The sequence below is a fragment of the Micropterus dolomieu genome, linkage group LG18, assembly GCF_021292245.1.
Source record: "Micropterus dolomieu isolate WLL.071019.BEF.003 ecotype Adirondacks linkage group LG18, ASM2129224v1, whole genome shotgun sequence".
NCBI lineage: Eukaryota > Metazoa > Chordata > Actinopteri > Centrarchiformes > Centrarchidae > Micropterus > Micropterus dolomieu.
In genome coordinates, this window is record NC_060167.1 from 14,290,054 (window position 1) to 14,312,080 (window position 22,027).

Genomic DNA, 22,027 nt, shown 5'->3' on the forward strand with positions numbered 1-22,027 from the left:
TTAAATTCATCACAGCGTACTTGATGACATTTAAAATTTTTCCTATACACGCTCACTAGCCCACCACCACGACCACTGACCCTCGGTTGACTAAAGCAATCATATTGAGGCGGACACAGTTCAGCTAGCTGGCTATAGTCATTCATTTGCAACCAGGATTCAGTTAAAAACATAAAATCTAGATTAGCAGACAAGATAAAATCATTTAAGATAAAAGTCTTACTTGAAAGTGATCTCACATTGAAGAGAGCCATTTTAAATGAGTTTTTTCTGGGTGCTGGAGTTGGTGCAGTTGTCCTAATCCTTAAGAGATTACTATGATTGCTGTGTGGGATGTGCACATTTCGGTTTACTGGTCTATGCGTGATGATGACAGGAATAGAAGTCTGTGGAACAGCGCTGGGAGCAGACGGCTTTTCATGCCAGCAGGTGGAGACAGTTGTTTGTGGCAGTGAGGCAGAGATCTGTTCAGTGAGCGGTGGTGTGTCCAGGTGTGCTGTCTGACTGGTCCACCAATAGGAGAGAAGTTGACCCCTTGAGACACAGCCCCTCCTCATTTGCATAATGAGGCAGAAATGCATACAGAAATGTAAAAAGGACAGGCAGAAATAAATACCATGGGTGAAAATAAATAAGGTAAAAAAAAAATAGAAAGGAAGAATAAAACAGACAAAAATATTAAAACACACACATAAATAAATACATCAAAAAAATTAGTAACTAATAAATAAATTTGAAGATTATAACGGAGAATAAATAAATAAGGTAATTATAACAAAGGTGAATAAGTAAAGGCAGTAATTAAAATATATACATTTATGTCTCCTTGTATAATTTAATTACTACCTACATTTATTTATTTACTTTATTTTTTTGTGTATTTAATTGGATGCTTATTTATTTATTGAGCATTTATTTATTTCTGTATTTATTTCTGCCTGTGTCAGGATCGGTCCTCCATATGAAAGACACTGATGAGATATCATGGCAATACAGTTATTATAGTGCTGGTAGAGTGTCAGCATTCAGTTATGTAATCACAGCTTAGAATTTAGAAAGGTGCGTAAATTTCACTTGGTTTATTAGTTAGTGCCTCCATCTTACTTTCCACGTGTTACTGATTGTTTCCACTCAGGCATTCAGCTACAGTGACAAACAACCATGTGACATAACATTTGATTATTTATATCTCATCTGTTGTTAGGATAGTGAAATATGTACCCTTAGGAAGGTATCCTCATCAAATGCTTCAAAAGTATCAATCTTGACAATATCTGCACACACGCCTGGACCTCGGGGGTGTGACAAGAGTTTGATGCCTCCTCACACACACATGCACATATGCACACACGCACAGACAGACAGGAACATGTTGCTTTTCTAGGCAGTCAGTTGATTGATGCGTTATCTTATCTTGTTCCTCTCTCTGTCTGTTGTCTCGTTGCCAACAGAACATCCTGCTGGTTCAGAGGCAAATGTCGGTGACTGGAGAAGATCTGGACAACTTCCGGAAAGTTCTGAAGGGCTACGTCGATGCCACCTCAGCCCACTCTGACAATCTGCAGTGAGTGTCTTGCTTGTTTCCAGGCAAAGCAATATATATTTTAAACATTGTGTCAGGCTCGGCTGCAGAGGTAACTTTTTGAATACTGAGGCAATGTTGAATCGGGGGCTAAATTGTGCTAAAATGTTCATGAGTAAACTGGAGATGAATGAAAAAAAAAATTAGCATTTCATCATCAATGAAGTTCTCACAAATTTATTATATTGAAATGTACTGATGTGCAAGAAGCTTTGCTCCCTGCATATTTCTAACTGACATCTCTCAAAAGATACAAACTTTTTCATGTAATTCATCCTTGCTGAGTGCAAACTCTGTTTCACTTTGAATCCTCTTCTTGCCCCACTCTACTTTTCATTTCTATCCTGCTGTCAGTGTGTCCGTTCAGAAGCTCCCGGGAAAGTCGTGTTACATAATGTATGAGTTCTGGCAAGACCGCATCTCCTGGATGAGGTCAGTATGGTGTGTGCGTGTGTGTGTGTGTCTGTGTGTGTCTGTGTGTTGTGTGTGTCAGATATTGGCAGATTGTTTGGAACTCTTCACATTTTGATGGAAATGTTCCCGACCAGTGAAGATGAGCAGATGGCCCACCTCTCAGTTCACACACACACACACACACACACACGGATGTTGCTTAAATGGTATAAAATGGTATCTATGCTATACACATATCAATAAATAAATATATATAAATATAAATATATAATATAATATAAATATACTAATCTATCATTCAGAACATTTTGCACAGACCTGTTGATAATGTGATTTAAATAATAAAGATGTTTAATAACAAGTATGAACATTTATACCGTATATATTATAATGTATATATTAGTATAGTATTAGTATAAAATAAAATAATTTACTCTTTGTATAACAACTCACTAATAGTCCAAAGTCAGTTTTGACTGTCTGTAATATCTGCATCTTCAAAATAGTCATTTTAAAATGCAGTGACAAAACTCTATTTAAACAAAAACAATAATGGACATTTTGTTGCTATAGGTGATGCTCAACGCTGATTGCTTCTAATCTGTCTCTTTTTACCTAGCTACCTGCAGTCCAACAGCAGTAAAGATTTCCAGCGCTGCATCATTGACATGTTGGAGGATGCTGAAGTAGTTTCTACTATGTTGCTCCCAGGTTTGTATATGTCAGTCTCTGAGTGCATTCAAATATGTATATAGTAGTAGTGAACTGTGTAATCTACTTGTAGTATACAGTGATGTGACATTTACCTTCAGACCTATATTGTTGTGTACAATTTCATGTGTTTACGTGGGGTCTTGTCACTTCCTTTAGCTTCTTCACGTGTGAATGTCTGTCCAGAAAAATAACCTGATATTTGTCCGTTAGTTAAGTGTTGAGGAACAGACACTGTGACTTGTTTGTTTTTGTTATTAGTGTGTTCATATATGACACACAACCAGTTTTTGGCACAGTGATGGCACATTTGACCCAAACTTCTTGCGTGCTGAGAAATTTGTACTTTCCTGTTCCCTCAGTTGCTCATTGTCTCTGTGATCTGTCATTTCCTTGCTGTTTCAGACTCATTTGTGGTCATACTGTGCTGGTTCTCGCCTCTGTCAACAGCAAATAATATATTTAGAAAAATCGTCTGGCTAGATAGTGAAAATGATATACTGAGTTTGCCACAAGTATCCATGTCAGGGATAAGCTCATGTTCACCGCACATTGCATGGCTTTGAAATTGGCCAATGACTTGCTATTCAGCCTATCTTTGGCCATCTTAGGCTATGCTGCAAAATATTTATATCTGCTCACGCCATCAGTTACCTACCAATCATCCAGTGTAGCCTGGATGACATGTGCTGTTCCTCCATTCCATACTGAATACGTCAGTACTAATTTTCAAATGTCAGTACTAACTGTCAAACCGGCTGCATGTAGTAAATTAATATGGTTAACAGTGTTACTAATGGGAAATGGTGCATTGGTTTTACATTTAATGCATTTTTGCTGTTGCTGTGTTTGCCAGAATCTTTCTGGAGCTGTTAACCACTATCTGAAATTTATTTACTTTTCTTTTTTTTGCATCTGTATGCTCTGTGTCCTTCCAAGAAGTCCTCTAACCTAAACATAGAACATAGTTTGTTTTAACCAACTTCCAAATACGACTCATATGAGCGTATCCTTCAACAACGCAACAGTGTCCCTACCGGTGGTGTCCATGCCTCCCAAAATGGCAATTTCGAACTCTGTTTCCTGGAAATCACGTGACATAATTACGTGGAAACCGCAGCAACACAACGTGGTGAACACTATGTATGTAGCTGTAGGGTTCACCGGTCAACATGCATCCAATCACTAGGCACACACCCCTGTGAAGATTAGGGTTAGGGTAAGGGGCTACGTGGGCTGTCAGTGCCTAAGTAGCTAACATAGCTAGGTAACTCTACTGAACTAACGTACCTAATACTGCAACATAACTTACGTAACCTTACGTAAGAAATCAATCTTGTTTCATACGGGAACCAAACGCCGGCCTCCTGGGTGAAAAAATAAACACAATGTGTTGTAATTTTGTGTGACTTTAATGACCTATATTGTTGTTTTTCTGTGGAGGACAGGCTCTGTCCTTCATTTCCTCTTTGCATTGCATTTTGGACAATATTGTATATAAAAACACTTAATATTCAAGTGTTTTTTTAAGCATTCATACTTAAATACCTTTTTGAGAGGACTTTTAACACTTCTCAACACATTGCATTTGTAAAACTTTCTTAGAAGTAGTGTGTAATATGGAATTGGTCCTAATGTCCTAATGGCTACAGCCAGGGCTATAAATTAACACCCTCCAACCGCCAAATGCGGGTAGATTTTCCGTTTGGCAGCTAAATGTGGGAAGGCTCTTGCAGGCGTATTCGGTAATACATCGCTATGACGGCAGCTAACAGCGGATCAGCATTATTTTTTAGTTGTGTGTCGCACTTAAAAAGGTCCCCAACTGTACCAAGGGATCTAAAACTGTGTAATACATGGATTAGGTTGTTCAGATTACTTGTGTTTGATTGGCGTAGATTTCTAAAGGTTAGTGGACTGGAGTCAGGAGCTGTCAAGTCATGCTTGGAGTGTTTTTAGCGTTTTTTTTTACCTTTATTTATTAATTTATTCTTTTGCAGGAAGGCCCTGATCACATTACACATTCACACCTGGAAGCAGTTTGGGTTGTGGGCCTTGTGGGCACTGTGGTGGTAAATGAGGGAGGGCATGGACTGCTTGATTTACTTTCTACACCCAGATTTTATCCTGCTGGTCTGGGGATTGAACCGGCAACTTCCTGGTCACAAGCTCGCTTTTCTAACTTATGGACCATCACTGCCCATTTAGCTAGCTTTCACTGTAATGTGCATACCTGTCAACCCTCAGTGTCCTCCCATTAAAATATTTCCCTGTAAATCTCCCATTTATTTATACCCACTGTTTGCCACATTCTTCTCCGGTAAAGCCGGTAACCCACAGTTAATATAAGGCCTATGGTAGTGATACACTTTATATGAGAGTTTAATGAATATGGGGGGGGGGGGGGGGGGTTCTAAAAACCTCCCATCTGTGGAAATCTGAGGTTCATTCAGACTTCTTAAGCCTCATGACAATAACTCACTTTGAGAATTTGTTTATTGAGCCTAAAGGTAGAAAATATTTTCAAAGCAGGCATTTACTGTACAAATATTGGATGTTTCTTAATAAATAACTATCCAAGAGGGAATATTCTCAAACATTCTGGGCTATGTTAACACTGCCTGTTGAACTGAGCCGGTTCTGATGTTTTGCTTACATGGCCCAAAACACATATGGGTGTATTATAAAGGTATAAACAGGAAGAAAAAAAACAAAGAATATCAAATATTGTCTTGCCCTCTTTTAGACACATTTGCATGGGAAAATACGTCCAGCAGGACAACTTATATTTTCAATTAAATTTTATTTATATAGCGCCAAATCACAACAACAGTTATCTCATTGCACTTTTCATAAAAGAGCAGGTCTAGACCACACTCTGGGATGTTATTTACAGACACCCAACAAACCCAACATATTTGGCATTGTGACTTCCATCTGAAGCACATATCTTATTTTTCTCTTCATTGACTCCTTTGAAGGATCAACACATGGCAGAGTAGCATGACTCACTGCCACTCCAGCTCAGGCTAAAAATCATGACTCCTCTCTCTCATCTTGACATTTGATTAATTTGTTGCAGACCTCTAAATATGCTTCAGACAGCAATAGCATTAATTATTATCTCTGCCTCTTTGCGTCCATTGCAGATGGTGGTTTAGCTGTGTGGGCTGCACGGGTTGCGCTCGTTGCTAGGTTACTGTATGGGGTTGTTTAGTTCCACATCTGTATGTTAGTTGAGTGTTTCAGACAGAACAGTTCCTATGTAAACAAACAAATCAGACATGGGTCACTTTTAAAAGCACTTGTAAACATGCAGTACAAACAAAATATATTGGAAAAGAGATTGGACGCAAAAGAAAAACAACCTGAACCTGAAGTAGGTGTTGCACTTTATGTGCTTCTGGAGGATAACTGCAGTAATTCAACTTGTGTGTGTATGATAAATAACAGCTTTTTAAAATAAAAACTTATAAAATAAGCCTGAAAATTACACATTTAAACAGACAAAACTGAAAATAACATGAAATCATAACCACAAAGTGAAACATGTTTGAAAATGTGAGACCAGTAGGAGATTGTACTCACCATTGCTGAAGGTCATGGCACTGAGGGAGCTTGCATGCTCTGTTTCAATGTTTTTTTCTTGGTGCAGTATTGTCAGTAAAACAGCTGTTAAGCTGCTTCTTATTGAACAACTTACATCTTTGCATTGAGACATTGCAAGTTTTTCTCAGAGAGACATCATTAGTAGGTTACTTTGCTCTGAGATTCAGATGAGTTGGGCTGCTGAGGATACTAGTGAAGCCCCAGGGCACTGATTGGGAGGAAGAGGGAGGATAATTTCCAAAGTGCAGCACAGGAAGGAGTCAACTCTGGAATCAATAGAAAAATAAATGAAACACAACATTCTGCTGCTCCTAGCAGCGACTATTATTGTCTGTGCCACTGACAGTCACCGGACACTGCCTTCATATTTTTCCCAGAAGGAGCTTTGCACTAGCAGCCAGGTGATTCAAGGAAATGCTTTTTTAGTCAAACTTTGTTTGATTACAACTAAGAATCTGTTCACAGCACAAGGGAGTCCTACTCTATGACTAAAAAAGACACCAGGTTAAACAGTCTTTAAAAGAATTTGCTTTGTATCTGCGTTGTGTTTGCTGGATGATGAACAGCAGAATAGTGTGCACACAACATTTTGACCTTATGATCTGTATCTATAAAGCTGTGATTTTCCTGCAATTAAATTGTTTGCCACCATCCCCAAATTACATAAATCATTTACACATTTTGCTGATGGAAACGTTTAGCTGGTCTCTTGGAAAACTGGACCTTATTATTTATTAAACGAATGACTTTTAAATGTACCCTGACGTTTCCCTAAAGAATCATAAATTGCGCTGAGGTATACAGTAGATTGGTGTGTGGTGACCTAACTCTCTCTCTCTCTCTCAATATGTGTTTCCTCAGCTTCCTGGTGGATTATGACTAACAACTAACAACTGAACCCAGAATGTCACATCTACTGCCTACACTGTCACACGGACAAAGACGCATTGGCACATCAACCCACCCACACACACGCACACACACACACATACATACACAAAACACACACACCCAGAGGAATTCAAAAGGCAAACAAGCAACAGGAGACAGAGACAATGGTGTCATCCAGCATTCTCCAGCAGCATATTTTATTGTTCTTCTGTCTTGGACTGCTTATTATTGTGCTGCTTATATTAAAAGGGAGAGTTGCACCCTATAGCCAATCTATAGACTTGAACGTAACTGATTCTCTGCAATGCAAAAGCCTTTTTATTGTTGTTTTTTTTCTCTCTGTCTCTGTTTACTCTGTCTCTCACTTGTGCTATAGCCTCCTCTTTCTTGCACTGTTTGTCTGATATTATGCCAGTGGAGAACAACCTACTGTAAGACCCTAGTATAGGCTATTTGAGCAAATTCAATTGGAATGAAAATGACAGTATTGTGTGGCAGTAATGGCAGTAGTGTTTTGTGCTTTGGGGGAGTTGTTTAATGTTGAATACAATTCAAATAGGAGGGGAAAGCAGTGAAGATAAGGAGATTAAGGGTCACTGCACCCTAAACATGCATGCTGATGACTGGTGGCCAAGAGCTTTCAGGAATAGTTCCTTTAAATCCTGGTTGCACATGCTATATGATACTGTACCACTGTTTTTCTTTCATTTAGCTATCCTACTGTCATGTGCACAGAATGCAAAAAAACAAAACAAAAAACAAAACCGCCCTGACATCTATCTATTGCTAGATATACTAGTGGTCAGTTATTTATATTAGTTACATCTCCTCAATCTTCAGTCTGAGACACAATCTTGGTCTCAAATGTAAAAACATCTCAAAAAATGTGTGTCTAAGGAAATGAACACTTTGTGAGGAGATTTCATTACATCACTAAGTTATAAAGAAATAATGTATTTAATGTATCAGTTTATTCCATCTGTACATATGGAACTGAGATATATTCATATTTCTGTTGTGTTTTGGTTCAGTAATGTACAACACCAATTGTGAACAAAAGCAACTTTAATAAAATAATTAAAGCTAATAATTATTTGTTTTGACATGTGAAAATGCCTCTGAATCTTCTGTTTTTACAGAGACACTATCTTTTCCTCTGATAATGCACTTTGCAACTTTTAATTCATTTTCATTTTGTTGCCTATTCCAAGATTCCTTGTCACACAAAAATGTAAAGCTGCATGAATCTTCTGTCACCAATGAGTAGGATAATTCCAAACAAGATGACAGACACAGCACTCACTGACATATTATCAACTTATTACAGCATGTTAGCAAACATAGGCATCCAGCAGACAAAAAGTAACATCGGTGGGGTAACATTTCCGGTCGTCAGTTGACCGGAAATTAAATATTCATTGTCTTTTTTAGCATTGGTTTCACTCTGATTTTATTCACCTGTCTCTCTGTTATTTGGTGTTAAGGGGTAATTTACAATAGGTTTATCAGAGCTAGTAAAGCAGATGGTAAAGCAGCTCAGACTCAGTCATGTAATAAGCAAAAAAATCTGAACAATTTAAAAAGGGTAAAATGTTGGGTGATGATTCTGGGTACATCATAAGCAGCTGCTTTCACATTACACATGCTAATTTGATTCACTGCAAATACGAAGTTTATTTAATTTAATTTTAATCTTTATTTAACCAGGAATAAATCCATTAATATATAATCTTTTTTTTCATGATAGACCTGGCCAAGAAGTCAACAAAACAGCATTTAAAAGTTACATTGACACACATATGACAATACAATACATTAAGACACCTACATACACTTTAAAAAAATGCAGCTTATGGGAAACATCTACACTCCTCCTTAAGGGCCTCTGCTATACAGGGACTTGAACTTCCAAAGTGGTACCAGCACCTCGGAGTGGAGAATCATTTGAAAGGTGTTCCAATATGAAAAGGCAGAATTTCTTGGAAACAATCCTGGGGACTTTTTTAAAAGCAGTAGGCTTCTAGACCATGTTTGGTAACTACTGACAGCAAAGTTAAGGAGGATCCATAGGTAATTGGGTAATTTGTGCACAATTGCCTTGTCGATAAGGTAGAGAAGGCCATTCAGTCATTTTGTATATATTACAATGACGTGTTGATGACAATTGGTGCTGCTTTGATTGGATGCGCCATTGTATCTGAGTTGATAGCATAGGTATACAAGGCAAGCCTTAATTGGAGTAAGATGCAGAAATCCAAATAATCCAAAAATTCCTGAAGTCTGGCTCACAATTAGAGATCAAAGCAAGGTGTCACTTAAATTCTGTCAATAATTGTATCCATCAGTGTTGTGAGGGCTACAAATTCTCCACAGTGCCTTTAAATATGAACAGCAGCACAACGCTTGAAATGTATATAAAATGTCAGTGAATCGTACAATCATTATGAGCAGTTCAATCAAACAGTGATTTTAGTAGGGATGGCACCAATCCTATACTAATATATCAGCCCAATACTGACTCAAAATAGCTGGATCGGGTATTGGTGACAAGCAGCCCGATCTTTTCAATTTAATTACGTGCATACTATGCCATGTGTACTATGTGAAGTGAACATTCGGCTAGGAGAGCTAACATAGCATTTTTGGAATACTAACTAACTATAAAAAGAAGCAAAAAGTATATAATGTACAACGTTCTTTGTTCTTTGGAAGAAGCTAGCTCGGTATTCTCAGTATGAATATTACGGCAGAGGCTGTGAAGAGACCAAAGAAGACGTCAGAGGAAGTGAGAAAGAGAAAAAGAGAGAGCAAATGACCACACAAGAGTAAATATCAGACTGGCTTTTACTCGTTGGTGTGAGCTAAAAGCTGAAAGGATGCAGGACAGATGCTGAGATGGCCTTCTTTCTGTTGGACCAGTAAGTCATTACTTATTAGCTGGCTTGCTATGTCTTGTGTTGTTGTGCTTGCTTTATGTTTGCTTGTGTTAGCATACTCGACCAAATTCAGCCAGAGGTTCCACAGACACAGGTTTAGCAGCTATAAAACTCGAGTTGATGTTGCCAAACTTACTAGATAACACACTCGGACATCAGTGTCTTTACTGCAAGTGATCTTGTGAGGGTGCTGTCTAGCTTTGTTGGCTAGCTTACCACCCAAGTTCAAGCAACGTTATGCTGCTGCTGTGGGAGAGCGGCAGGGGTGTCAAGTCGGAGCCAGTCGAGCAGGCAGTATAACTGGGCTCATATGGACATAACATTAGCTATTGGCAGAGGCAAACAGATGGAAGAGGTTGTGACAGAGGAAGTTATGACATGATAAGACATGAGCATTGTGAAATAAAATGCTGCAAGACAGAGCCAAGCTGGCATTCTTTCTGTGGACACAGTTGGATTAGTAAGTAACATTGCTATGTCTATGTTGTCACGCTTGCTTGATGTTTGGCTGTGTTAGCAAAGTTGGCCATTTGCTGATTTTTGATTGTAATGTAATCATAACGCCTGTGTAAAGCTGTCCTTATTTAGACAGTGGTGAATTACACTTTGAAATGGTAGAGGCACCAAGTCTTTTATAATATTGTCTTACACATAAAAGAATGATTCCAAGTCTCTTCCTCACAGTGAATAATAATACTGTTTATTAATTTTACACTGGTATCATATAAGTACTCAGCTTTAGCTGATACTTAGGCATCGGTCTCGGGGCAGAAAGAGTGGGATCGGTGCATCCCTAGATTTTAGAGGCCTGAGGAGGTAAAGCTAAAATATATATTTGTGTTGCAGAATTTAGTTTCTCGTTATTTCTTACGCTACTAAATGACCTTGCAATCCCAGGATGGGAGTCGCTGCATTGCACCATCATACAACTGCAGGGTTTCATCTTTTCAATGGTGCACCAGAAGGACTGCAATACAATTGTAGCAGCAGTGCACTGCGGCAAACGAGCTGGGACTCGGGAAGCATCTAATGTATTGTGAACTGAACGAAGGCTGCACAGAGAGCTCAAGAGAAGTCCGTGTGCGTGTTTCTTTTTTCCTTTTACAATGAGAATAGTTTGAGTCAAATACTTACCATTACAAACTCTGAATAGCCATGAAAAGTCCAGATTCCTCCTTGTAGTCAGTATCATGTTATGACAGATACATTGCTGAAATTGCTGAAATTATATATGCCAAATTTGGAAGTCACACATGCATGCACAGGCTGATTGCTGGGCCTGAAATATTTGATTGCATGATTGAGGCTGGAGAATTGAAGCCCTCTCATCTTGAGCCTCCTGTTAGACAGGCTGACTGCTGATGATGCAGAATGAATTTGTAGTGGCGATTAGGGCAGCCATGTAGATGCAGCTCAGAGGATGTGGACCCACACCTCCTGTTCCTTATCTATTCCTCAAAATGCTTGAGGGGCAAGGGTCACCACTACGTCTATTACCACAACTGGAGAGAAGGGTCTAAATTACAGCAAAAGTAACTAAAAATAAAGCCTGTTGCTGTTTGAAGTGGAATGTTTCCAGCAGACGTCACAGACAGATGATGAAGGATGAAGATTATAAAATGTACATGTTACATTATATAGAACATAGTTTCTCCACAATGCAAAACACCCAGAACTGCTCAGACACAACAGAAAGGGGAAAAAACGCATAATGTGGGCATGTGGGTACTGTAAAAATAAAACATCAGTGGGGACATTTTCTATCCAGTCTCCTCCCTTTCAATCTCCTGCAGCAAGAAAAAGCAGTATTCATGCCAATCAATACAGAGCATACAAAACAGCAAGGCTACAAGGTGCTTGTTAGATAGCGGGCACTTAAAACTAAGTCACAAAGACAAGCTAGGCTGATCTAGGAAGTCCACAAAGCAATGACGATGACAGTGTGGGCCCAATATACTGCAAGTAAGGGTCCCAGACCTTATAGAAAGTATCTATTTTGGAGTGAAGCATGTGATGTATTCACTAAGAATGCAGTCTATAACAATATTGTGCCATGATTTTTTTGTTAGAGCAACATTTTTGATCCAGAAGAGTTTCTAGCAACAAAAGTCAATATATTGAAAAGTGTTTACTGTCAGTGATCCAATCATCTGGGAGACCAAGTATCAGGCACATAGGGTCCTCCGTACTGAGACACCAAAGATAGCACATTCACAATGCTAGACCAATCACACATGACCAGAGGCAGTGAAAATAATTACCTGTCTCAGGATTGCATTTCCAGCAAAGGGGGGAAATATTAGCGTCTATTTTGTTCCTGACAACAGGTGTTGTTGCATACGATGTACAATTCTGAACTGTATGGATCTGATGCGATTACACACAGAAATGTTCATGGCCTGAGACCAGACCTCCTGCCAGTCAGCATCATCTATAGCAACGCCTAAATCTTTCTCCCAAGCATGCTTGTGTAAGAGGAGAATTAGAGTTCAGAGCTCTGTAAAAAACAGTAATGGATTTCTTACTAATCTGTAGAGACAGGGCCTTCTCCCCACATGAAGTGGTGTTATTAGTCATTAAGGTGGTGTCTTTAACTATGAAATCTCCAATCTGTAAATATCTGTAGTCACCTTGATTAAATAAGCCAAATTACTGATGCAACTGAAAGGATAGCAAAATCTTGCCTTTAAATAGATACCCTATTTTCTTTAGCCCTTGAGTGCTCCACACTTTAAAGCCATGGGGTCTCATTTATAAACGATGGGTAAGTACAAAACAGGGCTGGAAACATGCGTACGCCACTTCCCAAGCAAAGGCTGTGATCTATAAAAAAGAAATTTGACAGGAGAATGTGGGGCCCTGTAAGTATACTCTGAACCATGCGTACCCACATAAACTGGAGAAATGAAAAACAGCGACTCACATGGCAGAAGGATGAAACGGTTTGAAAACAATAGGCCTCCGATTCTGTAAAATAAATAAAAATATCACGTCTAAGTATTATAGGCTTAAAGCCTTTCTGAATAAACAAACACCCCTTTGAGTGCTTTTCCTTGAAGTGGGCAAAAAAAACATTATTTAAGTTAATTTGCAGCGCACAAAAACAACCAGATTTAGGATCATAAACATAATTCATTATAGTGCATTTTTGACCCACCAAACAACATGTTTCAGTAAAAAATCATTTTGTAGCATTTCTGTCAGAATTTGATTTGAAAATTAGCACTGAGTGGCACAGAGCTCTGGCAAAAGCATCTGCTCAGCCCACTGCCATCACATGACCCCCAAGCCCACTGTCTTCTGACTGGCCAAGACCTGAAGCAGGTTACCAGGCTGTTGTTGTCACTGAGCGGTACAGACAGACTGAGCTAGCTGTGCAGAGCAAATGACCATACATGGAATACCGGCTCCGTTTAGCTCCATGTGTCATAGAACGGAGCCGTTGGTAGAAAAAGCAGTTCAAAACAGAGTGTTCAGAACAGGATGAAATCTGAGGTTTTTGCTCATTTCTTTTAAATACTTTAACCTAATTATTTGAACCTTTGGTCATGTTTAACATGAACATCCCACATTGTAACATTGTAGATAAGTCATAAAATTTGGAAAAGCATAATACTGTAAAACTTTGAATAATAGCCTAGGCTTTTATTTGCTAAAATCAATGAATTGACCCTGCCTTTATTTGGGACAGGCGTCCATATGGGACAGGCCTTTAATTCTTTTTACACAAAACTGAAACTACTATGAAACAGTTTATTTATTTCAAACAGAATAATACTTATGTAAAAGTTATCAAATAATGTCAAATTACACGTCATTCATTTGATCTAGCTCCGACAGACATCTTATGCGCTTTTATTTTGAAGGCAGCAATGTCACGAAAACAACAACATGGACTTCACATGACAGGATTCACAACTTGGATAAATGTTTCTGAAAAGCTGTTTTGATTCTTTTGATGTCCATATTGACCATACGTTTAAACATTAATATTTGTATGAACGATCTGAGCAGCTTAGAAGCAGCTAAAGCAGGCAACCCTGCGGGGTTTAAGAGGTTTTATACATCCAAAGAACTTCTATAAAAACCAGACCAGGCATTTAATTAAGGCAGGCGTTTATTTGTCAAAATGTGTTCCCACACCAGGCCAGTAAAGGAGGTAGGATTATTACTTATTATTAATTGAAGTTTTATGGTAGGTCTCCTTTAAATATAAGACTACAGACCGCAGTTTTCCTTCCTGTGAAACCCTTGTGCTCTTGTGCCTCTAACCCTAGCCTCCAGAGATATTTAGAAAATGTAAAGACATTGTTTAGCTATTGTTGAAAAAAGTCCATCCCAAAGGGAGTTACCATCTCCCACCAAAAAATACTGCTCCAGAACTGCTTGAAAACAGCTCAATTGTAGTCCAGCCTTTATTTATGTAACCCATCACTGTGTAACACGCGTCATAACAGACAGTCAGTGGACATAAAGTTGTTACTGTGATGTAGAGACAGTGCACAGTTAAATCGTTACCTATGAAAGATAAATTTGTTACAAATGAATAATTTACCTCTCTGAAACTTCTTGCTCCAGTCTAGGTTGCGAAGCTGGTTGAGGTTCTTCTACCTGTGTTTCGGGATCCGACTTGGGCTCAAACATGTATGGCTGAACTTGCTGAAGCAGCTTTGATTTGGATCACACTACCTGGTTTGAAGGGATCTGCCTTACTCTGCCTCTGATTCGCTAGTAGTCCTTAACTAGGTACTATGCATGTGCAACTCCCAACAAAGATTGAAACAGAAGTGAGATGCCTCACTCGGTAGCTAAAACAAATCGTTTAACACACGCGATGATAAGAGTTGCAGCAGCAATGTGCAGTTTGACAAAGAAATAAATAAACCACCTAAACCTGTTCTGGTACAGCCTCCAAATAAAATCATGAACCTAAACTAAAACTAAATATATCCAGCACCTATAGACGTCCTGCTATACACAAGATATAAATTCATCTCCCGCTTTTGTTCCCCACTCCAAACAGTGTGGAGACAGTGTTCTAACTGATTTATTGTACATCTTGGAGATACAACAGGGATTAACTCGCCTAGTCCCTGTTCCATTTTTCCAGACAATGTATATTCTGCGCTGCTGCTGCTGGATGAGAAATGTGTATATGTATTATCGTCTCAAAATACAACCCAGGATTCTCAGGAAATTTCATCTTGCAGTTATATATTCCAACATGATACTGCAACAACATAAGCACCGATGTATTCAGTACATAGGTTAAAATAAGTTAAAAGGTTGACATTAAGCCCTGGTACATTTCCATAATCTTTTTTTATTAAGTTATGTTTTCCTATTATTTATTTCATGGTTGTGAAACACACTTTACTTTGCATTGAAAGTACTGTGGGACACCACTGAATAGCCAAAATCAAGGTTAAAACCTTGTGCAAGCATTTCACATCATACAGCACTCTTTGCGCACCTCTCCGTTAGCAGGAGAGAATAAAAAATAGAGGCCTTTTTTTAATTCACTCTTTGAGGCTGGTGCCCTTGGCTCTGATGTGTGCAAACACATCTCATCACTTCAGAGAGCCAAGGGCCAGGGCTAAGGGGGCCGAAAGACATCTGTTGTCCTGTTTCATTCCTCCCTATTGCCATTTTCTCCACCTTGGTTACTTTATTGTGCAGAAGGCAACACACAGAAGGCATCCAAAGTCAAAGCATGTGTTTGTGTTGGAGGAATAAAAGTTGTGAATGTAGGGGAGGGCAGAATACCTTGAAGAATGTCAACACAAAGGTATTTTAGATATTTTAAAACATAATCAATGTGTCAAAGTCAGCTCACTGATATATTTTGGGGTCAGAAGTCAGAGAAGCAATATATCATATATGATGCATAAATGCAGCAACAGATTTAAAGATTGTACAACAAATTAAAGGGGGGCACCAGATAATAAATTATTTCTTGTGGTTCTGACATGTTCAGCTGCAACTTATTTCCACAGAAATCCAAAGACCGGGGGCAAAGGTGACAAAGCAACAGCTGTTGTCCTATTTCATGGCTCAGTATCTCCATTTCTTTCACCCTGGAAACCTGAATGTGTGGGAGGTATAACATGTTCAGAGGGCGTCTCGTCTCTGAAAGACTGAGTCACTTGTCCTCGTTGACTTAGAGACTCCACATACTGACTTGGATTTTGCTAAACTACACAATTTATTATCCGAAGCTATTAGTGATCTAACAGCTTTCTTCTGTATTAATTGTGTAACAGTATTGTAAGTGCTGCGTTATGCGGCCGATACGAAAGCTACATATCATGTCTTTGTTTCGATGTGGGTCCTGGACTCAAAATCAATCACTCCTGACTTTGAAGAACAATAAGTGTTCGTAATAGCACTCTGTCAAAAGCCACTTGCTAATTTTACAGAGGTCAGATAGGGTGAGAGAGAGAAGGGAAAGAAAGAAAAATGTTTGTAAGTTGAGATGTAAAGATATGAAAAAGACAGATGAGGGTGGAGAGTTTTATCATCAAAAAGGTTGTCTGGTCCAGCATGGAAGGACGCTACAGCTCCAATGTCCTCTTTGCATCTCTGTGATGATGTACTGTGACAGATCCTCCAACCCGATCATATAATTTAAGCATCATGCTGAGCAGAGGTGACAGACACAACGTTAGCTCCTAATGTGTCGCTACATTTTACTGAGTTTGTTTGCTGAGTGCACTGGATTTGTGTGGTGTCTCTGTAATTTAGACTGTATTTTGGGGACATTATATTCTCGCTTTACTGTGCTGTCATTGAGTGGTGGTGTTAGGTCTGCCACTTTCTACTTTTTTCAACTCGTGTGGTCATGGTGTTTCTTGTTTGTTCAGATAAATTCATTAATCTATTAACCTATTGTAAGTTTTTTTTAGCCATGCTAGCGGCATAACCCTAGAGATGTTAATGACGGTCCTTTGGTCGGTCGGCCGGTTACTCCACCACTTAATTCCAGACTAAAATATCTAAATAGCTATTGGATGGCCTGACATGACATTAGGTACATGTTCCTCAGAAGATGAATCCTGCTGACTTTGGTGAGAGTTTTCCTCTAGCACCACATTGAAGATGACATCTTTCACTTTCAGCCATGAAACTGACCGATATCAGTGTTCCTCCCAGGATGACCAACTTTGGGGAACCCTTGAGTTTTCATAGGGCCTGGTTGGGTCAGAATTTTTATTTGTTCATTGCTTTGGTTAATAATCAAATACCTGTAAAACTAATGATATTCCATTGTGATCTTTTGCAAATGTTAGCATGCTAACATGCTAGATGGTGAAAAGGTATACATTATGCCTGGATCTATGTATGTATGATCTATTATTGGATCTATGTGCAGCAGTCAATACCATTGGCCTTGAAATCCTCCGGGACTTTTCTTGAAATCTGGGATTGGGTATCTGTGACACTGTTCTGCAATTGTGTGTATGGGTCCTACCTTAAAGACAGACATTTTTGTCAGTGGCATGATCCCAGGTCAGCTGCTACAGGTGTGCACTGTGGGGTGCCCCAGGGCAACCTTCTTTTCCATTTACAACCACCTTATACGTAGACATGATATCAGTTTCCATTTTTACACAGACAATACTCAATCATCCACCTAAGCTGTGACCCTGCAAAACAGAACACTGTCAACCTGCTAAACTGCCTTCATGACATCCAAAAGTGGATATGTCACAAAGGTTTCTGCAGCGAAATGCTGGGAAGACAGAGGTATTGAACACAGGGAAAGATTGTGCAAATACTCTAGTCTCGGTTCTCTGTTCAATCACTCATCATTGCAGAAATCTTGGTGTCATTTTTAATCAGAACCTCAATTTAGACAAAAAGGTTAAATCAATGGTTCAATCCTGCTTTCATCATCTCATCTCATCTCATTATCTTTCTTAACTAGCCAGTTAGATTACTGTAATTCCTTGCTCTCTGGCATCAGTAAGAAATACCTCTGCTCTGTCTCCAGCCAGGATTTTGAATCTAAGAAAAATCTGACTCCAAGAATCACATTACACCAAGCCGAATTTTTCTACACTGGCTGCCCTGTTGTTTTAGAATTGATTTCTATATAAATTATTGATTACTTACAAAATCCTGAGAGACCCAAAGTTATTTAGCAAATCTTTTAGTGTCGTATGTTCCTTCCTCGGATGCATTGTTCCTGGTTGTTCCTTGGTCCAAGTTCAAACTTAACCTTTGAGGTTAGAGCTCCGAGACTGTGGCCTGAGGATTAATGATTTAATTAATGTTTTATGACATTTCAGTTCATTTTACTCTGTTTTATAATGTGTTTAGCTTTATAGGCTTTTAGGGGTTTTTTTTCTCTTTTTGTTTTAAATGTATTCTGTTTTTTATTTGAAAGCACTGAACTGTGTTTTGAAAGGCACAATATAAATAATGTGTATTACTTTAGTATTAGTATTATTATTTACATCAGCATGATGTGCAGCCTCAAAGATCTGCTAGCATGGCTGTATATGTTGTTTCTAATGTGTATGGTTCTCATCTCCTCATGATGCATAGGCCTTATGTTGGTTTTATGACTTTCTGTGAAACCCTTTGAACACTCTGCTTTATAGGATAGCAGCTATACAGTATTGGCCAGCAATAAATGTACAAGTACTCTACTTGGTACTAATCCTGTTTTCCAGTGCAGCTACTGTATCATCTACTTCTGCACTAATTCACATTACTCTGCTGCAACCTTTGTATCTGTATCTCATTTATTATCTATAACAAATTTTGTTTTTTGAGAAATATATCTAGATTGTGAGCAACTCAAACTGAAGACTTTCACATAATGCTGTAAGGACCCAAGGACACATATACATACACATAAAACACATACACATATCTCTCAAAAGCCATTTAAAACAATTATATGCTTCTATCCATGATGCAAGATTTCCTTTTCGACTAAATAGTGTCAAATACAACCAGGAGTTGAACATTTCTTTGACATAATGAGGTGTTGCCAAGTATTCCACACTTGGAGAGACAAACAGGTAATTAACTTGTTTAAAGGTTCAGTGTAATTTTGTTGTTGTGACATAATTGTTGTGACATCATTAAATGTCATCGTAGAAATTGTCAAATGCAGTCTCTCAACTGTGTGGGAGACTGATGATTCATAAAGTAAAACCATTAGATGTTATCAAATAACAAACCACACTGAAGAAGATATAAAGCTGGTGATGAGAATGTCACATAGGATATAAAATTTTTTTTTAGTGTTTGTTACATGAATGATTCACTCCTGTTGTTATCAAGGTAGATGATGTAAGAAACTACAGAAGTGAGAAAATAATGAGAAAAGAAGAGATGACTGAAAAGAGAGTAAGGCTAGGGAGTGAATGAAGGAGAAAAACATGTTTTCTGTTTCAACGCTTTGCATACTGTAGCTTGTTTTGTTGGCATCGTGAGAAACAAGGGCAGAATCTAAAGTGACTTCCATTACTCTGCCTCCAGCAAGAGGCCCGGATAGAAACCAGGCACAATTAATCGGTCTCAATTATTACAACATTGTGTAGAAGCATTTTTTCCAAGGAACAAGCAGGAGTAGCTCACCACAAACTGAGAAACCCCTCTGTCCCCGATAAACACAGACCAACTCACACACAAAAACAACTGAAGCTGCTTTTTCAGATTGTCTTCTGGCCCAACAGCAACCAACTCATCAAATTATAACAAAAAAAGGGGTTTAAATGCAGAACAGAACAAAATGAAACACTCGAAAGCAAGTGTGTGTGTGTGTGTGTGTGTGTGTGTATGTGTATATATGTATATAAATATATATATATATATATATATATATATATATACTGTGCAAAGAATTGCATGTACAGATCCATATTTATAACCAGATAGAAAACCTACATGCTTGTTTCAGAATTTTGCTGTGTCCGTGTAACATCTGAGCCACAGCATGAAAGCACTCAACACTTATCTTCAGCACAAAGCAAGCGTCACGATCCTGCTACTACACAGGCACCGAAATAAATAACAACACTGATTCTGGCACACGCGCTGACACACGCAATTATCTCTAGACAACAGATGAGTCATGCTTCATTTTTAGATCAATGATCAGTAAATACCCTTTTTAATCACGGTCTTTTATAGATGGATGCTTTAAAGAATCATGGAACAACTGGTCAGGTTTTATTACAAGCAACTGGGAACTATATACCTGTATACCTACAGTGGTGTATATTTACTCATGTCCTGCACATCATCACAAGTACAAAAATGAGGTTCTTGTACATTACTTTAGTATTTCTATTATGCTGTACGTATATACTTCTACTACACAACATTTTAGAAGGTAATATTGCACTTTCTCTTGTATTTGACAGCTGCAGTTACTTGTTTTCAGATTAAGATTTTTCATATGATACAAACATCTGTTATATGTATCTAAGGTTTATTAGGTTTGATACACTGTTATACATGCTAGCCAACAGTACATGGTAGTTAAAACTAGCTCCACCTCTGCCAACTACAGCCGTAAAATACTCTTTAAACGTGAATGCATTAGTGATAATAATCCAATATTATCAATAATATATTTTTTCTGATTGTGATTGCTTTTACTTTTTTAAAACCTTTTTAAAACTTTTTTTTAATTTACTTTCTACTTAAAGTACATTTAGCTAATAATACTTCAATACTTTTACTTAAGTAATTTTGCAGGACTTTTACTTTTCACAGCTTTCACTAAAGTAAAGGATCTGATTACTTTCACGGCTGCCCACCTATAAACTAAGTACATTTTCTCAAGTAAGGCACAGGTAGTAAGTACCGCTACATTACTGGTACTTAAGTGTTTTCATTTGGTGTGACTAAAATTTAACTTTTTTGTTCATACATTAAATTGGCAGCTGTAGATCAATATATTATTCAAATAAATAAAATATAATGCATTGCTATAAATTTAGATTCCAAATAGTGTTAAAGCTGGTGTCACTCAGGACCATGTGGATCAGCTGTAACATTAAAATAAACATTGGACTATTTCTGGTGTTATCTATGAAGATATTTCAGGATAACTTAGTTTGAGTCCTGTTCAGCTCGGCTTTGTGAGACAGAAAGCTCTTCACATTTAAAAAAAAAAGTAATGTTTTGGATTTTTCTGTATAACTGAAATTATTTCATATATAAAGAATTGTGGACAAATTTACAGTGAGCACCTACTTTTTATCGCATAAATTTGTTTGCAACAAGTCACCTCAACTACTGTGGGAGCTTCTAACATTCCATGTAGGCGTAAAGCAATGACACTAAAATATAGCTTATACTGCCACCTCGTGGTCACACATGTCATTGCATCTTTCTACTGCATGTTAGCCTTTGAAGTAATATTTTGCTTTTTTGATGTAAAAGACAACGACGACTAAAGAAACTACTGAAGTCAATCATCTCCTACAATCCCTGTTCCTTTTAATATAGAGCTTCAATATGAAGTGACTTGCATATTAATTAACTTCAGAGGTGGAAAACATTATACATTATACATGAACTCCCACCCACTTCAGAATAATTCAGTCTCTAGGAGAGCCTCCTCATTACTTCATACCTGAATTCAAAGATACCTCTTGCATATTTTATCAGGAGTCACTCAATGATTCACAACATTAAGAGACAAAGAGGATGCCAAAATTAGAGACTTGTTTTGCTTCTGAGAGGAACCCCTAATTACAATTTGTGCAGTAAAGCATGTTTATTGCAGAAACAATTCTGTCTATTTGAAACAATTCTAAGAATATTTTAAACATGTTTAAGTTATGTAGAAAGAAAGAAATGATTCAATAAAATGCTGGTTTGTATGAAAATGCCTTTATTATCAAGGTGATATTCC

The 22,027-nt window shown here is 38.1% G+C and overlaps 1 protein-coding gene across 1 annotated transcript in view; it reads left to right on the forward strand.

Moving 5' to 3' along the window:
- Positions 1-8,253, forward strand: part of necab3 (N-terminal EF-hand calcium binding protein 3) — a 46,853-nt gene extending 38,600 nt beyond the window's left edge. The window contains exons 10-13 of the mRNA XM_046028578.1: positions 1,452-1,564; positions 1,937-2,014; positions 2,616-2,707; positions 7,178-8,253. Of these exons, the coding sequence (XP_045884534.1) occupies positions 1,452-1,564; positions 1,937-2,014; positions 2,616-2,707; positions 7,178-7,206 (312 nt within the window). The 3' untranslated portion in view covers positions 7,207-8,253. The remainder of the gene's footprint in view (positions 1-1,451; positions 1,565-1,936; positions 2,015-2,615; positions 2,708-7,177) is intronic.
- The last annotated feature ends 13,774 nt before the right edge of the window (positions 8,254-22,027 follow it).